The 19,225-nt window shown below is 42.3% G+C and overlaps 2 protein-coding genes across 3 annotated transcripts; one reads left to right on the forward strand and one right to left on the reverse strand.

Annotated features, from left to right (window-relative positions):
* The first annotated feature begins 215 nt into the window (after nucleotides 1–215).
* atraid (all-trans retinoic acid-induced differentiation factor) lies at nucleotides 216–3,736 on the forward strand. The gene is made up of 7 exons (XM_084559695.1): nucleotides 216–338; nucleotides 498–631; nucleotides 1,080–1,148; nucleotides 1,632–1,703; nucleotides 1,824–1,945; nucleotides 2,046–2,146; nucleotides 2,262–3,736. The coding sequence occupies exons 1-7, from the start codon at nucleotides 228–230 to the stop codon at nucleotides 2,364–2,366; spliced, it is 714 nt and encodes a 237-aa protein (XP_084415821.1). The 5' UTR covers nucleotides 216–227; the 3' UTR covers nucleotides 2,367–3,736.
* A 166-nt stretch (nucleotides 3,737–3,902) lies between these two features.
* eif2b4 (eukaryotic translation initiation factor 2B, subunit 4 delta) lies at nucleotides 3,903–9,502 on the reverse strand. Of its 2 annotated transcripts, XM_084559692.1 has the most exons (14): nucleotides 9,440–9,502; nucleotides 8,886–8,923; nucleotides 8,588–8,768; nucleotides 8,240–8,455; nucleotides 7,010–7,092; nucleotides 6,813–6,839; nucleotides 6,374–6,465; nucleotides 6,129–6,243; nucleotides 5,615–5,691; nucleotides 5,400–5,502; nucleotides 5,156–5,283; nucleotides 4,678–4,855; nucleotides 4,386–4,566; nucleotides 3,903–4,258 (listed from the first exon to the last, which is right to left on the reverse strand). In XM_084559692.1, exons 1-14 carry the CDS (start codon nucleotides 9,459–9,461, stop codon nucleotides 4,059–4,061), a joined length of 1,641 nt encoding a protein of 546 aa, XP_084415818.1. In that variant the 5' UTR covers nucleotides 9,462–9,502; the 3' UTR covers nucleotides 3,903–4,058. The 2 variants fall into 2 exon arrangements, with proteins under 2 accessions (XP_084415818.1, XP_084415819.1); XM_084559693.1 differs by lacking the exon at nucleotides 6,813–6,839.
* Nucleotides 9,503–19,225: the final 9,723 nt, after the last annotated feature.

Raw genomic sequence — 19,225 nt, forward strand, 5'->3', positions numbered from 1 at the left:
ATATTTAAACCGAAGGCTTTGGACTGGCTGCAACATTAAAATCAAGAATTCATTATGCAATTTTCTAATTTTCTGTGATGTATGTACTCAAGACATATTTTTTTCCTGATCACTACATATGCACACAAGTTAAATCTTCTCTAAATGCGCGTATGCGTAACTGTAGCGCAAAATTAAGATAACGTTGGGGCAGCATCCTGTCACATGTCCCTCTACAGTGGGATCATATGACTCCCGTCGAAAAAATGAAAGCTGGTCGCGGCTGGCCGAAACCCGTAGCGCTTATTTTGATTTTTAATTTATGTTTTAACGCGACGTATCAACTGTCAGAGCAGCAGGTAAGACCGGAATTTGACAAAGTAACAACTGTAGTCTTTGCCAGGCTAGGTAAATGGCAAATCATATATACATAAGACTGAAAAAAACAGCTGGTGGCTGTAGCTTTACTTGTTGTTTACTATCCGTTTTCCCTTCGCCCTGATTTGTAACACACACAGGTATGTTCGCTCTGTGGCGGGACGGTCCTGAATGGCTCCGCGGTGGGTCAGTTTTGTTCCTCATCCGCTGGACGGATAGACGGGCGTTGCTGTTTGAGAAATGACAACACAAGCGACCCTGAACATATCATCGGGTAAGATTTTATGGATGCTTTCAGGGTCTCTCGGAAATATAAAAACTCATATTCAAACCGAGATCTTTTAAAACTATGAAAGCAGTATACATATGTACAGAAATGCGTTGTTGAAGTTAATGAATGAGAATGATGTTATATGTTATTCATTTGGTTTGTGAATTTCCCTTCATTTATTTCTTATGTTTTTTTTTATTATTTTTTAGATCTAATAAGCACATTAAATCTTAATTACAGCTTTCTTTTTTTATTTTATTTTTTAGTAAATGCTTGTGGTAGTTGGTAGATGATGAAATACTGAAACCCTGGGTATTCTGGTCTACCGCTTCCAACATAGCAGTTTTCGTCCCTATTTATTAGCATATTAAAAACTATAGGGTCCCAAATTAAAGAGGATAACTTGATTTTTGCTTTTGTGTTTCAAAATTATTATTATTTTTTTTGTCAGACTGGATCTATCTAATTGTTCACTGACTCATGTGGATAATCTTCACGGTGCGTCAGCGGTGTTCATGATGTAAGTAGTAAGTAAATGCAGTTTCACAGAATTATTATTATTATTATTGTTATTGCATAATTAACAGTGTAACATGCACAGAAATAATTAAAGCCTCTGCACGGACACCTCCTCGCTCATATCACTGCCACACAGTTTGACTATATACAAAGATTTGTGACTGATCTGCAAGAAAAAATCATTGCACAGCTCTGTGCACAGGAAAGCTGAGGGCAATTCCTCAGAATGATGTTAATGTTGATAACATTCTTAGGTAGCGGGAGTTTAGAAAATGCTCTATTTTTAGCAGCATATAAACTCTCCTGTTGACAAGGACTAAAACACTTCCATTATTCTTAAGTAAATAAGTAGAGATAAAACCAATAAGCCCCAGACAAGTAACTATGTCTATACTCTCTGTGTTTCCATTAAGCATAAATATCTAAGTTACCACGTCTTTGCTTTTCTAAATGTAATTAATTGTATAAATATTTTGTTTTGCAGAGACCTCTCACTAAATCCCATTGTCAACATCAGCGATGCAGTATTTCAAGGATTTACTAAGTTAAATAACATGTAAGTATAAGTCTAAATATATAACTATATAATCTGGCACTATATAAATATATATATATTTGTGACAGATTCTTGCCTTTATTAGCTTTTTTGTGATTTTTATTTTTTATGTCTCTTTAGGATTTTACCACAAGACATAGTTTGTCCTGGAGGCAATGCCTCTTGGGAAACGGTGGAGGTAAAAGAGGGAAATCGTCTTTGTGAAGGCCAAAAAAGTATGTGCAACCAGACGGGACAGCTGTGTAAGTACCCATGTGATTGTCTTTTAATGCTTCACAACATCTAGAACTGCAGTAGCTTTGGAATATATGGCATTTATTCATAATTACTGGGAACCCACAGCCATTAACTGTCCGGAGAACTCCCTCTGCGCCCCGTATGGCCCCGGCTTCTTTGAGTGCAGCTGTGCAGACGGCTTCCACGGATACAAGTGTCTTAGAGAGGTCTGTTCAACTTCATGGTTCAGTCATAATCATTTTTTCATTATTAGGTTTACACTGATGCACTTGCGTTTTTTACGATTATTTAAAACTATGCATTTGTTAAAACTGTCGACAGGGGGACTTCCCGACTCTCCAGGTGTTTGGGCCTCTGGCAGCATCTACGGTTGTGATTTCTTTCCTGCTGTGGGCCACCCAGAGACGCAAGGTCAAGTCACTTTGAGGCCGTTGACTGGTTTTAATCTGACCGAGAACTGACTCCCCTGAAAGGGAAAATGCTGACAAAGTCTGAGATGACCCCAGGCTTCTTTTAAATATTTTATCAATTTTACACCTATCTTGGGGCAGCTATATTTTATTTAAGGGAAACTTAGTCTGACATTTCTTACTGTACCAGTGCAATTTGGATTTGCTCCATTTTACCAATGTGTTCTTACTTTTGCTAGAAATGACCACTAGTCTAATTTTTAAATGCCGCTGACTGACTAGCAAAGAAAAACACTGTCTTTAATGAAAATTTTCATGTGCTCTGCGTTTAATGAGGCAAATGTGCACTGAATACGTATGAGTTTACACAAATACTGACTTTATGTCCTGAAGGATGTCGGGAAGAATTTGGGCAATAATTTACTGCATGTTGAACATGTGCTTTAGTGATTTATTTTAACATATAAAATATGATTGTAACAAGATTGTGAATCTAACTGTGCTTTAATGGTCATTTTGAAACCTTCGATGCAAAGGTGATTTTTTTTTTTTTAAAGATAAAGTGGGTCATTTAGTTTAACTGCTACAGTGTGTTATCTGGTTACATTTTTTTCTGTTACTCATTCAGGGACAAGACATTAGTTTGGATTCTGTGATAATGTTTAAATAAGTCATAAGTTCTCCTAACATGTTATTTCAAAAGTTCAGGTACAAGTTAAAACAGGACACGAGATGTGTGATGCTGTTCAGTTACATCCCGGTTGTGTTACATCTTTCGTTAATTGGCCACATCTGGTAAATGTCTTGGTGCTAACAGGCAAGTTGCTTCAATGTCTGTCCCCAATGGCATTCTGGGTTTTAATAAAGATTCTTAAAACAGAACATCGATTTTCTTTTCTTGAATGACATTATGCATGTACTGCATTAAACAATACATTAAAAGTGATTCCATAGACGTTTTAAAATTTACAGTCACCCAGAAATCCTATCTTCTACATGTTCAAGACATTGACAGGTCACTTCAAGGTGACTTGAATGTCTGTATGATCATGCAGCAAATGCTGAATATTTTAGTATATCAAACAGTGAGCATCTACAGCGTGCCTTTTTTCTTTTTTCTGGTATCACACTCAAATTTGTACCAACATAAAAGCTGACGCAAATGAGTATGATCTGTCATCTGCAAGGGCATAACGTTATCAGAGTTCCTCTTATCTGTTCGGCTGATCAGGTCATTAAAAACTAGGCTGAAGAATTTTTGGGAGCCAAAAGAAAAATTCCTCTGAGATACTTCAGCTCCAGCTGTAATTAGGGAACTTTTCCTGGCTCATTTCAAATTGCATGCCGTGGTTGACAACCAGAGCGTGTTGTGAACCACAGTGGGATTGCTCTGCTCTAAGTACTGGCAATTAAGTGTTCTGTTGTTAAGTGGATCTATTAACATCTAACTGCAAACATCTTGCTTTTCACCAATATTGAAAAAAGAAAAAAAAAAAGAGAAGAACAAGCCTTGTTGACCAGCCTGGGAAACAAATCTCTGTAATTATCCATAAAAACACACATGGGCGCCATTTAAAAAGCATATGCCATTTCAGATATATATATTTATTGCATGCTAAAAGCACGATATTTTGTGTTGTGTGTGTGTGTGTGTGTGCAAGCCGTCATGCACACAATTTCAGTGAGCCATGGCTCAGACTGAGGTCGTTCACTGGTCCACATTTTTGACTCGCAGCACCACGGGGACCGAGGTGCACGGGATCATTCCCAGATCCGTGATGACTAGGTCCACAAAATCAGGCGGCGTCACGTCGTACACCAGGTTCAGCAGGCCAAGGGAGGTTACTTGCTGCCAGTCCTCCAGCTGGGTCTTACCTTTACGGGTCACAATGAGGTCATCTGGGTCATCTGGAAGGGAAAGATGGAAATAAAAAGACAGCTCTGACTGCTTGATGTGTAAGAATTAAGCAAAAGAAGAGTTCTACTTTGAATATTTATGCAGTGAGTGTAACATGGCACAGAAGGATTTCCATACCAAGTTCATTGGATACGAAGGAATCTGTCTGCACCCTCTCACAGAACTTGTAGGTCTCACAACACACCAGCACAGGCACGTTAAAGGCTTTGGCCACCAGAGCTATCTGTGACGTCCCCACCCGAGACATGACGTAACCGTTGGCCAGCAAAGCATGAGCACCAAGGAACACCTTTGATACCTAGAAGTAAAACAAACATGCTTAGAGTTGAATCCTTCGGCTACTCTCTGGTCAAAGAACTGCTTCAGTGTAACAATGTCAGCGCTTAATCTACTGTAGCGTCATGATTACCTCTGGAAGGATGTAGGAGACAGCCGAGATAAGCACATATGTGCAGCTGATGCCTCTCTGGACCAGGCGCCTCAGGGTCTCTCTGCCCTCCAGCCGTGGCCTGCTGTCCACCACGATAACGCGGAACTTCCTGCTTTTCTCAAAGGCCCTGCACAGGATGTGGTTGACCAGTGACGAGCTGACGGAGAAGATGGAAGTACAGATTAAAATTAGCCAGGGAGATGTTAGAAGAAAATGTGGAAGGAAGGAGAGTCTAAGGGGCAAAACAAAAACAGGGAAGAGAAACTGGCTAATTTATAAAAAGGATGTGTGTCTGCATAACACCAGTGATGCATTTATTTATAGAGCAGACAATCAAGCATTGCTTAGTAACGAGGAACCATACATTTAACATCCGAAAAGCACATGCACAGTAGTGACATACTTTTTTTTTTTTTTTTTATTTAAAAATGTTACATTGTACAGAAAAGTGGCTTACCATCCATAAACCAGGATGACATCTCCATTGCTGATCTTTTCTATGGAGTACTTGGCAATGGCTTTAGCAGCAAGAACAATCTTCTCTTCAATATAGCGGTCGATACACGTCAGCAGTTTGCTCTTTGCCTGGACAGAGAGAAGGGAGTTGTGAAGTGGTGGAGACTTAAAGTGAGCATGTGTACTGTGACAAAGGGTCACAATGTGTGAATCTGGTGTATGACAGTTTATGAAGTGACACCAACCTCTTCTTCTTTGCACTGACTAGGAATATTGGAGATCTCTTTCTTGATGTATTTGATTGCATTACCCATGCTCGCTGACAGAGGGCGACACTGATTCAAAAAACTGAAAGACAAAGGCAAAAGTCATAATTTCATTCAAATACACGATAAAACAAAATGTACCCATAAGGATATTAGAAGATTATACATGACTAAAATTGGATATTTAGTGTTACCTGATATAAGGTTTCAGCTTGTTGACCAAGTCTCTTGATAGCTCCTCATTTGGAGGTGTAGTGTAGTCCCTTATTACCTAAAGTAAAAAAAAAAAAAAAAAACATATTGCTTTTAATTTGGTTACTTTAAATCTGTCCATAATAAGAAGAAGAAGAACATAAACATCCTTTTTTATGGAAAGTTGGCCCGCTGTGATCAAAACACCCACCACATTTTCCTGCTAGATAGATCCATAAGTTTTTACACTACAAAAGCTACACTGTGTGGTCAAAGGATTTCAGTGATTGGATCACAGCAAGTCTTGGTAGTGGTTTACAGCCGTTCACTCATAAGCCAAATCGCCCAAGATGCACTTTTAAGGACGGTCTCCAGTCTTGGTTGACATCATTGTACTTGATTAAAACAGAGTCAAGCAGGTTGCTTCTGCTTACTGTAGAGGCAAATATTAGAGAGGGAGGACAGAGGCATTATAAAGGAGTCTGAATGAACGGTCTGTGCTCTTTGGGGCTGTACCTGTTTGAAGGCGTGCAGCAGGGCCACAGAGCGAGCATTGGATCCTGCCACAATGCCCTGTGAATACTGGAGACCCAGTCGAACAATAGCAGGATGAATCACTGTGGAGGGAATGCTGCAAACAACAAAAATATCAATCAACAAGATTTAAGGTCATTTCATGAGGTCTGAGAAATTATTGTCACTAAAGAATTCAAATGCAAAACAAACACCCTACTCTGCTATATTGTAAACAGTCAGTTTACCTGAGTTGCTGTGTTAGAGGGGCTTTGCGACTGTACTGGTGGAGGTGAGAGAACAAGCTGACTTTGTAGCCGTAGTCTGAGCGGAGTGGGATCTGAAACACAACACACAAGGCCCAACGTTTCAGAGATTAAAACTCACTGGTTATCAAGGCGTCATAGCACAGGCTGGACAGGTTAAGAAACAAACACAGCATTGATCATATCCAGCACAGCACACACATCTCAGTGTTGAAGACGAACAAAACACTCACAGCAAAATTAACATCTACTACCGACGTACCCACTCTGATAGATAATATAGATGACAGAACTTCATGTCATTCTCATTAACTTTCTAATGACCAAGCAGGGTTGGGATTAGGTTATTAAAAGTTAGCAACAAATGAGAAACTCGAAAAACAGCACACATTTTGAAAAGCCTGACCTTGGGGCAGTATACCTTTCTAGCAGAACTGAGCTCTGGTGTCTGCAAGAAATGTCAGGTACAATCACATGCATAACTGAATGTCACTGTGTCCGAAGTTGCAATGCACAGTGGTAATGTGTACTTGTTATGTAACGGCGTGCAGTCTTGATTCAGGACAAAGTGTGCTTTCATGCTGAAGGTGTTTTGAAGTTACACATCATTTATCCAACCTGTTGTCTTTCCAACTTCTTGGCCAATTTCTTTAAAACGTCCGGGTCGTCCACTTGAACGTGTTCTGGGAGCCTCTTCACCACTGAAAAAAACAAAAAGTGACTTTCTCCACTGTGCACTGAAGAGCCAAAACATTATGACCTCATGACCACCCCTGCTGTGCTATTGTTACTACACTAAACCAGTCATTACTTCCTTCTTTTTTCTTTCTTTGTCATGTATCAGAATTGTCCCCATTACCTTAAAGCAAGCCTTAAAGTGTCAGAGATGCTCTGTCTCATTTGTTTTGCTTCCCATGTCTCCGATTGTTTGTCTGATACATCCTAGAACTTGTGATGCGTTCTATTTGTCTTGTAAGCGCGACTTGCAACTCGGGAGTGACGTCACATCCGTGTCGGAAAACAAGTTACAGCGGGTTTTTGCGTTCTGTTTACGAGAGGTCGGAGAAAAGATGGACGCCTCCAGGAAAGTCGCTGTTGCGCTAGCTCTGAAAGAGTACAGCTACAATCAAAGTTTGTGGTTCATCAGTGTGGTTCAATGTGCTTGGTTGTACTAGGCAGTTTGGACGGTTCGTAACATTTATAGTGTTTATCTCGTTTACAGTGCAACCACGGCGGATTTCACATGTTCACTACATATTACACAAACATATTTCACAGTTTGATATCTGAATATTCCGTTTTGATTAACGTTAACGATAGGCTACTGCTCCGCTTTCTGCTCAAGACTCGGCATTGTTGTCATAGCAACATGGAGCGTCTCTAGCCAATTTAAACTGCACAAGCTACAAAATAACTTATTAAGCGGTATTTAGCTGTAGCGACATGCCTATTAGGTAACCGTATACACTGCTATGTGTACGACTTTTACATTTGGTTACAACAAAGACAAAAGTGCTTAAAATAGCAGAAAACCACAATGTTTACTACGTGTGATGCTCGTGGTAGCCATCTTGGAAACTGAACTCGGGGTCCTCTGAGCCTCGACGAGTTGACGACCTGTATATACGACCTCGGGGGCGTTCTATTTGCAACTTCCGGTTCGTAACTCGGGAAAACGACTCGGAAAACGAGTTCGGTGGACAAATAGAACGCCCCATTAACATGCACCAGTTTTACTAGATAATCAGCACTGTTCCCTTAACTGTGATTACTTGTAATGTTTTCGAGTTGTCTCTGTATATAATGTGTGTTTTCAAAGTGTTGGTAACCTTGTGGGTATAACAGTACCTGGCTGCAGCTCACTGGGTGGAGCTTTAGGTTTGCTGGTGGCAGCCTGCTGTCCCACCTCGCCCTTCTTGCCCTGTTTGGAGGCTCGCTCAGCCTCCTGCCGAGCTCTCCTCTCAGCTTTCAGCTCTGCTTTACTCTTAGCGGGCTTCTCTGCTGGGGCAGCAGCCTCTGGGACAGGCACGGAAACGGGTGCAGGAGCAGGCACTGCTGAAGGAGCTGAAAAAGACCCCAAAACACAGATGTCACGGTGGGAGACTTGTTACAGTGATGGGTAAAACAACAATCACAAATGTAATCTAATGTGATTCTTTCTGCAGCAACCCTTGATGCCGTCCAAATAACACCCACCTTTCTGTGTTGTGGATTGTGTCGGAGGTTGGGATGCCGGAGCAGCTGAACTGGCCGGCTTCTTTTCTTTCTCACTTTCCTGTGAAGCCTTGTCATCTCTTTTCTCTTTTTGTTTCTTCTGCTGTTTCTTCTCTTTCCTCAGCCGTTGCTTCTCCTCTTTGGTCAGCTCTTTGCCTTCGGTCTGTGGCAATGGGACAATGTCAGAAAGAGAGTCGAAGAGAAACATAACCATTAGACATTTAGACCTTATACATGTAAGAATATTAAAGAAAAAGAAAAGACACCCGCACACACTTACCTTGACACGTTCAATGACATCCTTCTGTTTAGGTCCATCTGTACGGCAAGCAATGACATGAAGACAGGATTTGAAGATGGATTAAACTTTTGTTATTTTATTGATGAAGGGCAGTGGCACTGGGATGATCCAGGAGTTAATCCCTCATTTTTCGGCTATGGCACTGAACATACTCGATTAGTACAATGCTAACAACACAAGTACCACAACTGGTTTGCTCGCATCATCTCCACGCCACGGTGCCGGCAAAAAAAACTCGAATATTTACTGATCATGACAAATAAATAAAGAACTACGCGAAAAAGATGATGCAATAACGTCACAATGTCTGCCGTTAAACTACACTCTCCACCGCAGTAGTACCGTTGACTTGCTAGCGATGCTAACATTAGCAGCACTGGCATCTGGGAATTAACTTTGCTAGAAAACAAAACTGAAGGCCGCAAAACAAGAGCTGCGTGTGTAAGGTGCTCCTTCGTTAAGCCCCGCCGCAAAATAATAGAAATACGCGGAGACTGATATAAAGCCCAGCTGTGAAACATTCTCAAACCCACCTGTCACTCCACTGTCAGCCATGTTTACGATGCTGCTTCGCTTCCTCCGCTGCTGCAGAAACCACGGAGCACAAAAACTTATATCGCCCCCTTGTGGAAATAGAGGAGCAGCAAGAGCGCAGCATTGACATCAAAATACAAACTACTAAAGTAAACGATATGATATATTATTATACTTGACACCATTAGATGATTAATTAAGCATAATTTATTAAGCATCAGTGTGTAATTAGCATGTTACTGTTGTAGCTGCTGCGGGTGGAGCTAGTTGATATACAGGTTTAAATACAGGGACAGATATACGGATACAGTGCCATTTAAAACATCAACAGATTTTGACACCTGAAAAGTAGACAAAGAGAACCCACTCAAACAGATGAAACAGAAGTATTATACTTGTGTATTTGTTTGTTCAGGAAAATGAGCCAATATTACATATTTGTAAGTTGCAAATGTAAGTGCACTTCGTGGATTACAAGTTCATTTCAAGTCCATCTGTTCAGAAGAGATCAACGTAACCGATATAATTCTAATCAATGTGAGATTCAGGTGTCATTTGTTATCACAGTCTGATCTTCGCAACACGTGTCTGAGGAAAGGTCTGATGGCACATCTGAGGAGTCATCAGATGATTGATGGGAGAAAATACTGTTTTTAGTTTCTGAGTGTTTTCCTCAGACCTTTGATTTTGATTTTTTGAACATTTATTGAAATGAAAGCATGTGAGAAGATTAGAGGAGTATTAACTTTTAACAACTGAAATGTGACCTCGACTACACACTGCTTTATGTAAGGTAAATAGCCTGGAAACCACAGTGGGTTGTATTTTAAATTCTTGTTCTATTATTCATTGTGTAAAATCTTCAAATGAAAGTTGTCAAATCAATGTAGTTGAGGAAACATCTCACTTTAAAAGCTAATGTTGAAGTGTAAGAAAGACTGTAAGGTGTATTTTTTATTAAATTAAAAACTGTACAGTGCAGTAGTTAATGTAGTAAATGTAGACTGTAGGCTACTTCATTACTTTCCTCAACTTTTGTGCGGATTGGACATAATCAACTCTAATGTGTTTGCTTATAGTTATTTATTTGGTCATAGTTGTTAGTACGAACTACTACAAGCACTCGTTCAGTCTTCTAGGAATTTAATCATTTATATGTAGTGACGTTTTTGAGCAGAACATTCCTGGATAGCATGATGAGATTCATTTTCCACTATAATTTTAAGTGGTATCAGGCCGCCATTTGACCAGCTCTGTGAGTGGACCATGCGCTTTAAGGTAAACATTTGTTACATTTGTAGAATTTGCTGGTTTCAACTAACACAGTGAAACAGTCCAGAAGGAAGGAATTGCTTAAGGACCCTAACGTGGCTGATTAAATGGTGGTGCAATACAGAAATCTGAAAGATCCATTTGGATCACAATTAGATCTGTACAGTTAAAAGGCCATTTATTTCCATGGGTATTATCAAAGTGTTCACTGGGGCCTTGTCATACATTATTTCCCAGAACAAATCACCATCAATGAACAAAATCTTATTAGCGTAAACATTATCTGCGGCACTGAAATCTATGAACTGGACCAAATGTGAATGCTCTGATCCCGGATAATATGATTTCATGTTGTCGTTATTTGAGGGTGAATCCGTCAACTTTAGTCTCTGCCTGCAGTGCTGCTGCAACTGCTTCTGACCAAATTACTAAAGGATGATTTAGTGCCTTTTATAAATGAATTAAAATTATATTCAAGCTGTACTCTGCAGAACACAGGTCACCTGTAGCTCTAACTTCAGACATTATTGTACATTTTCGTGATCAAAAAATTATTTTAATGGACTTAAAAAGAATGAAAAGAATATGATTTCAGCCGTGTTTAATCTTTTATTTTACATATCAACATGCTATATATAATCATTACCAAGCAACTAAAGTCAGTTAATAATCTACATATAAACTATCAAGACAACCACCTAAGCAGCTTTACACCACAGCGCCTCTGTGTCTTTGACTCCACGCTGGTGTCTGCTGACTGAATTCACGACGCAGTAGCTGGTTGAAGGGGACCAAACCTCACAGAAACACCTGACTTGGTTCCGTTTGACCAGCCACAGCAAGGCGTGTTGCTTCAGCTGCAAGAGGCAGAGCAAGAGAGAGCAGGAGAGCACGCAGTGAGGAAGTCAGGAGGCAACAAAAAAAGGGGGGGAGTTGGGGGTGGACATCATCTGCCAGCTGCAAGGCTGTCGAGTCTTCTTTGGTCTTACCTGATGAAACACAGAGAGAGAAAAAGAATGTTATTAACAGCATACAAACATGCGCCTCTGTGTTACCAAGCAGAGAGTTCCTATTTCGAGGTTTGGGAACCCTGACAGCCAGTGACATCTCCACATTTCCTTCCAAACTCGGCCTACTGCAGTGAACTTTCACCCCCAGTGACAGCGCTGCATCTCCCGCCCTCCCTCCCCGCTTCCTTTTTTGAGCGTTCTGTGGTTGCTATAATGGGTGACAGCTGTGGTCCGTCAATCCTGCTTGACTGTCAGCAGTTGGGGCAGGGCAGGAATTTTTTCAAGAAGTCCCTGAGACCTGATCAGCAGCAGCACTGGGAGTAATGCTAACTGTACACGTGCCTGAGCTGAAGGAGAGGGAATAGGCCTTTCACCTGTTGTCCTGCCACACACACACACGCACACACACACACACACACACACACACACACACACACATGTTTCATGAACTCTGACATCCCCCTCCCTTCTCATAAAACTGACAAAGAGTTACAGACTCAATAATGCTGAAAAACAACTAAAAGAAATAAAATCCTAAATGTTCTTTCCCCTCCTTCTTCTTCTTCTTCTTCTCCCAAATGCAGTTGATGCTCAAGTCCCCTTGAAACCACACACTTCCTTACATTCCATAAGTGGTGTATTAATATGGGGATATAAGGAAGCATGTCCTCACAAGGGGCAACAACTGGATTCACCGCTCCTCGGACACAAAGCACCCTTTCATAGCCTCACAGGAAGAGTAGCGGGAACAACCGGCGCCACAGTGGTTAACTGTGTCAGTGAACGAAGAGGGAAAAGAGCTGAAGGAGCACGTGACTGGACCATCACGATCAAGTTAGGTTTGACAGATTAAAGAAAGGGAAATCATTCTGTGGCTCATTTTCTCACTGTTGTCTTCTCCTACAAGTAAAAAGTAGTACCGCCTGATACGGAAGATAGATTAACTATTGATTTAAGATGCTGCCAGAACCTTGATGCCAAAGTGATGATGCTGGACTGTATTTAAATAACTCTGCAGGGTGAGGCAGAGACTGACTTCCAGCAGACAAAGGTCAGAGTCTGTTTTATTTCCTCAACGTTACACCATGCCAAGTCACTTTGATCTTTACAGCTGTGCCAAAGACTCCTTATAAAGGAATGGAATTCATTTAGAAAAATATCTTGAACTGATATTTAAATAGGTCCTACTTACCTTCATTGAACTCTGCTGCGTCTCCTCTTGCGGCTGTCTTGTAGCTGGAGATGAGCTGGAGGCCGGAGTCCGCCTCCCCTTCAGCAGTTACTGTTTGACTTCCTTGATAAATCTAACCACAGCTCTGAACCAAATGGCCATTAGAAAGATGAGGCCTTTCTGCTTTGATTAGACCGTGACGGCTCCTCTGAGAAACACATGACAAGAATTCCCTGATTCCTTTCCTGTATCGCACCTCAGCTTCCCCCTCACCTCACCTGACAGAGGTGTCGGGCTCAGACCAGTTGTTAGACGTAGTGGCGCCTGACAGCCGGTTTGACGCCCGCTTTCACTCACACTGCGTCGCAAATCAAGGAAAACTGAACTAAGAGAAAGAAAGTTTGCAGCGGAATCTGGAAGATTTTAGGGCTGTACAGACGAACTTGTCAAAGAACAAGTGGACATGACGGATTTAAGTTAAAAACCCAAGCTTTCTCCTCGTCTCCTCCTGTTCTATCCACCCATCAGACTCATCTCAAACTAACCCTCCACTCCCTGAGACTTCACCCCGCTGCTCTCTTCACCTCAGCTCTCCTGTGAGCAACCATCCTCCTCTGAATCCGGCCAGTGGATTGTGCCCACAGCAGGCCTTGCAGATCGGCCTTTTCTATCCCGCCAGGAGCGCCCCCCTCCAATGCGGCCTCCCACCTGTTGGTGTCCTTTAGAAGCCCGGGCCTCTCCTGCGCCTCCTGTCCGGCCCAATCAGGGCCCTGACAGGGGGGAGCCAGCCTGTGAAATCACACCTCTCAGCTGTTCACACTGGGCTCGAGACACCCTACACCCCTGCCGTTCCTCTGTTCAGCCCCCACCCAACTCGGCCTCTATTTTACACCGAATGTCAATGGCTCCTTTTTGGAGGAAAAAAAAAAAAATGGAGAAAGAGAGGGATACAGAGAAACGAGGAAGCAACTGCGAGATGGGCGTGTTTTACTGGGTTTGGGGGTACAGTCAGAGCAGCAGTTACACCAGGCCGTGAGTCACAGCTGAAGCCAAGGTTGAGTTTCATCCCCCCTTTACTTTAGCTTCATTGTATCATTTACAGCGTCGGAAAAAGTGACGTTCACCGTTATCAAATGAAAACGGTCCAGCCATTTTCATGCCACTTTGCGTGACGACACGGTGATTTAGGGGACAGCCCGACCACAGTCTACCAAACGTGGTAAACGCTTTGATAAATTGTAACGTAAACTTCTCGGCCACGAACCGCAGCCAGTGATATGTGAGGAGTGTCAATGAGTTAGATGGGTGTTCTCGTGGCACCATAAAAACAAGCAATAAATTCTCAAGTGGCCACAAGGTGACCATCCTGCCGCCACGACACGTGAATGTAAAGTATTTGTAGGTAGAGGGAAAAACTCAAACTAAATGTTGAAAGAAAATCTATATAATCAGCCATTTGGTCAGTGAGAATATGACTATGACTCAGTCATATAGAACGGTGGTTTTGAATGTATGTTCAAAGCATCTGTGTGACCACAGAGGCAAACAGGCCGAGCTCAGGGGTTCATTTTCCTCTGCAGCAAGCACAAGCCGCTCCACTAAGGTCAACACCTGTGTTCTAAAATCAGCGCCGGGGTTGGGTGTGATAGGAACCCGGGCCTCATTCACAGAAAGCTCGAGCTCAGAGAGGGGGGCTTATATTGAAACCTAACGCTCTCGCTATTTTCGAGGCACTCGCCGTCCACAAATAGCAACCCAAGTGCATCTTTGTAGCGCCCGTTTTTTTTCCTTCCGCCACAGGATGTTGTCTAAATTCGACAGTTGTTCAATATTTCCCATGGCCCCGAGCCAGGGTGTATCACAAATGCAACATTTCCACTAATGTCAGCTATGCGCCAAAGGCCCGGCCGGTTATATCTGGGTGCTGGGAATATCGGATGACTTTTGTTGTTGAGTGGATTCTTGGTCGCTCGCGCCGGACACAATGGTAAAGACAGAAATCGTAATCCTGCCGTTCCTCTTAGCGGGACAGCTGATCACCGCCACATACTCACAGGCCGAGGAGCTTGCCAACAAACAGACCCTAACCCGGCCAAAGACTCTCAAATAATCATCTGCTTCTCTTTCATCATGTGTCACGCATCATGCAAAAGAGCTCATCTTACCCTGCCCTCTTTTTCATCTACCAAGCCCTCTTTTGTTTTATTTATTCGTCATTTACAGATTAGAGCAAATTCCTTAAAAATCAATCATGAAAGTGAGTCACGATAAGATTTTACATCATTCACAAATTCATTTTTAAGAAACCAAAATGGGAAAAAAGACTGAGCAGGAGTGGAGTGGAGCGGCCTAGCTGTGTGTTATCTACAAATCGGGCCAGTGGGGTTATTTTTAACCCGTGTTCACATACCGGGGCCCCCGTTTGCTAATCACTTTGTTCCCCTCTGTCATACCCATCTGCCCCGTTGCCAATGTCCCACTGCTTCTGCTGGAGGTCACAACACACTCCTCTTGGCAGGAAATTACCCCCCCACCCCCCATCCGCCGGGGTGGCAGGTAGACCTTAGACTGACTGACCCCAGAGCAGTGTCTTCAGCAGACTGTAAGGAGTTCTACTGGTATAAATAAACCGGCAGCTGACACCAGATCAGGTCCTGCACACGCACAGGATAGGACAACCTCGCAGATTAACCCCTCTTCTCCAAGGAAAGTCCCTGCAGGAGGTGGAGAGCTAAACATTAAAAGTGGAATTCGAGTATGTTTTACCAGTGAACCAGAATAAGTCGATGTGCTAAACTGAAGAAAACGCATGAGGACTAAATACGGCTGTAACAAACCAAGAAGTCAAAGTGAGCCGCTTAATCCAGACAAAGCTAAGACAGCACTGTGCTGCTGACTCATTACGTGGTCTGACATTAATGCCACTCTCTGTCCTTCCCTGCATGGGTGCACCAGTTGCCAGGACTGAGGTTGACACAGCTGCTGAAGGGAGCCCTGTCCCGTGTGGTGAAGCAACAGAGCAGAAAGGTCAAAGGTCACCAGCATTTAGACTAAAAGGGAGAACAGGTGACGGAGAAGGTGAAGGTAGCCCGCTCCCGAGATTCACTGACGGGGACAGAAGGATTTAAATGGATGCTCTGAGGTCATTAGATTCAGAACTGAAAAAACGCTTGGTGATTTTAGCAAAGAGCTTCTCCGTTTAGGTGCAACTTTAAAACAAGCTAACCAGTGGCAGAGGTTGAACTACAGGTGGTGACTTGTGATCGCGTGTTTCATCTCTGGAGATTACTTTTAATGCGGCACACTAATTAGTCTCCAAAGAGTTACTGAAGGCGCAAAAGGTGTAAACAGGAAACACATCCCTGAGTTTTCTCACCAACAGGACATTAAAGGGATCTGGGTGTTACACTGGAGCCCGTGTCGCCGTAAATGGCCCTGTTGTAATGGTCAGGGGTGCCAATGTGGTAGATCAGTGTGCACCGCAGTCAACACATTATTATTTAGGAAATGTCAGGCCACTCTTGTTGTAGTTCCTAACTGCGCAACTGTGCATGAGAGGATGTTTCAGAGATGTACTTTGGCACTCCACAGGAATCGAGGACAACTGTCCATACAATACTGTACAAAACAGATGAGAAACTAAAATGAAAAATGTCTTGCATCACAGTAAAAACTAAACTGCACAAAAAAATGTTACAACTAACTTTATAGTTACAGCATACATATATATCTAAAAGTACAGTATATGGAATGTACCTAACAACATAGATCATCCTGTGTAAGAATTAAGAAAAAAGGTCTTATTACATTTTCAAATTTTGGAAAGCATGTTACAGTGTATATAGAGGCGATATATAACAATACCTTTTCTTGCTTGGGTCCATCATTTCCAAATAAATCTTACTGAATGTGATATGGTACGGATATTAAAGACAAGTTTGTTTTTAACTATACTTAGTTTAATTTCATTTCTGACATTGATTTCTAACATTATTCTTGACTGCCGACAAGTTTCAGTTTCCTTGTCCAGAACTTTCAACAATTACAGTTCATTCTTTAAAGGAGGAATCTATGGCACCAGTGCTATAAAGTATTAACTGACACACACTATTAGCTGTTTTCTAAAGTATAAAGCTATAAGTTTTACACCTGCAAACACAAAGGCTATGTAAGACACATCTACCATTTCCACACCCGTTTCATTTCTACATGACACAAATCCCATCATTTCTCATTTCTCTCTGTTTGTGTCACAATATCAAAATATAACTTTTCTTCCTAATGCTGACTTCTGTTCTCATGATCCTTTACAGAGTCTGAGGAGTGAGCAGCCAACGGACACCCAGGAGCCTGTGGGGGTCGTGAGTCAGTCAGCTGCCCGGCTCCCACCAAAAGGGAACGACAACTGCAGGAGATTCAGCGGCAACAGCAGCAGCAGCAGTCAGCACCACGGAGATAAAACAGAGTCAGGGTTTACGGTGACCAGAGAGCAGAGGATAGGTTGAATCAGCCGCCCGACGGAGGATGTTTAAAGTTAGAGTCAGCAGTCGCCTACAGCTCATCTGCTGTCCCAGCGAGAAAGTAAAAAATGAAATGGAGCTTCATGTAAACTGTGATTGTTTGCTTCTCTATCATTCATCTGCTGAGAATGTTGTGAATTTAGATTTCTTATCTTTGCACTCTGAGATAGAACATCCTCCAGCTGGACATAAATTGGGAAACTGTCTGGGAGAACACGTTTCACGCGTCCAAGAACCCCAACCACCAGTTGATTCACTATAAGTTGTGTCAGAAGGCTTATCTGACACCACTTCTGAGATTTCATATGAAGCTGTCAACCAGCCCGAACTGTGACTTGTGCTCCCTGAACACACCGGGAACATTTAAGCATATGGTATGGGACTGCCCAGAGGTTTATGGCTTTTGGAGGAAGGTAACAGTGACTTTATCTAATATGATTGACAAGCCTGTACCTCTGGAGCCGACTCTCCTTTTGCTCAATGACGATTCACATCTGGGGCTGAATGGGAAACAACGCAAGATTTGGTTGGCCGGCTTGACGGCTGCCAAAAAACTGATAGTACAACGCTGGCTACCCCCTCACAAACTGTATGCTAGGAAATGGCTGGAATACTTTCAGGATGTGGTCATGTTAGAGCTGTCTACAGCACGGGTGAATAAAGCTAAAGGATCTACACTGGACTCATGGAAGAGAGCCGCTTCGGCTATAACGGGCCTGCTCAGTCCGGAATAAAAGCGCTCAATAGGATGGTAAGACACTAGACCGAGAGGGGAGGTGGGAGGGAGGGGGGAAGCCGCCAGGGGGAGGGAGGGAGGGAGGGAGGGAGGGATGTGTTTAAAAATGTCTGCACTATTTGAAACTGTCATGTGAAAGTATATGTTCAATAAAACAGTTGTTCACAAAAAAAAGAACATCCTCCAGCTGTTGACTTCTGATTTACCTTATTAAACACTGGGAACAGGCCTATATTATTAAGACAATTTCTACATGGATCACTCCAGTACTGTTTTGTTGCCATTTAAATGTAAAAACTTGAATTTCTTCTAATTGATTCGGGCAATAGCAAATATCTCAATACAATAGATTTTTTTTATTTTTTTTTAAAAATGGACAAAGAAAACCAAAGCTGCTAAGAAGTTTTCTGTTCTGTTGCTTTGATCTTTTCTTGAGAAAACTCAGAGGTCAGCCATGAAACAAAAATAAAACACTGCCTGAAACGCTCAGAACTGAGCTGAGGGTTTGAAATGTAACTTAACGTCTATTTTTTTTCATTGACTCCCTCCATGTGTTGCTTGATGCCATTATAGTCATCACTGTCTGAATCCCTCAGTGAGAAGCTGTAGTCACATCTTTACCACAGCCATTTGTTTATCTCCATCACTCGTGCAGCAGTTAGTTTACAACAGAACATGTTATAATAAAATGAAAACTGAAGCACAGCCTATATTTCTACAAATCCTGTTGTCTTTCCTTCCTGCTCTCTTCGACATTTAAATATAACTTGTGTGATACATGTAAAAACTAAAAATGAACCAAAACTTAAAAGCTATATCCCTCATATATAGGTTTTCATGCTAAGTTCTTTAAAATGTGTCAGATTCAACCCCTGCACCCACCCAACACCTCCTCTCGTCCTCTCCATCCCCCTCATGGGAGGTAACAGCTGTGGTGTCACCCTAAGTCACATGACATTGGCAGGTGGGAGAAACCTATGTGGGACATGCATCCCCCCTTTCTTCCCTCCTATTCTGTCCCTCTGAATGTCAAACTCCACGCACACACGCACAGTCTCTACTTTTCAAGGGTGTGG

The sequence above is a fragment of the Chelon labrosus genome (assembly GCF_963514085.1).
Source record: "Chelon labrosus genome assembly, chromosome: 14".
NCBI lineage: Eukaryota > Metazoa > Chordata > Actinopteri > Mugiliformes > Mugilidae > Chelon > Chelon labrosus.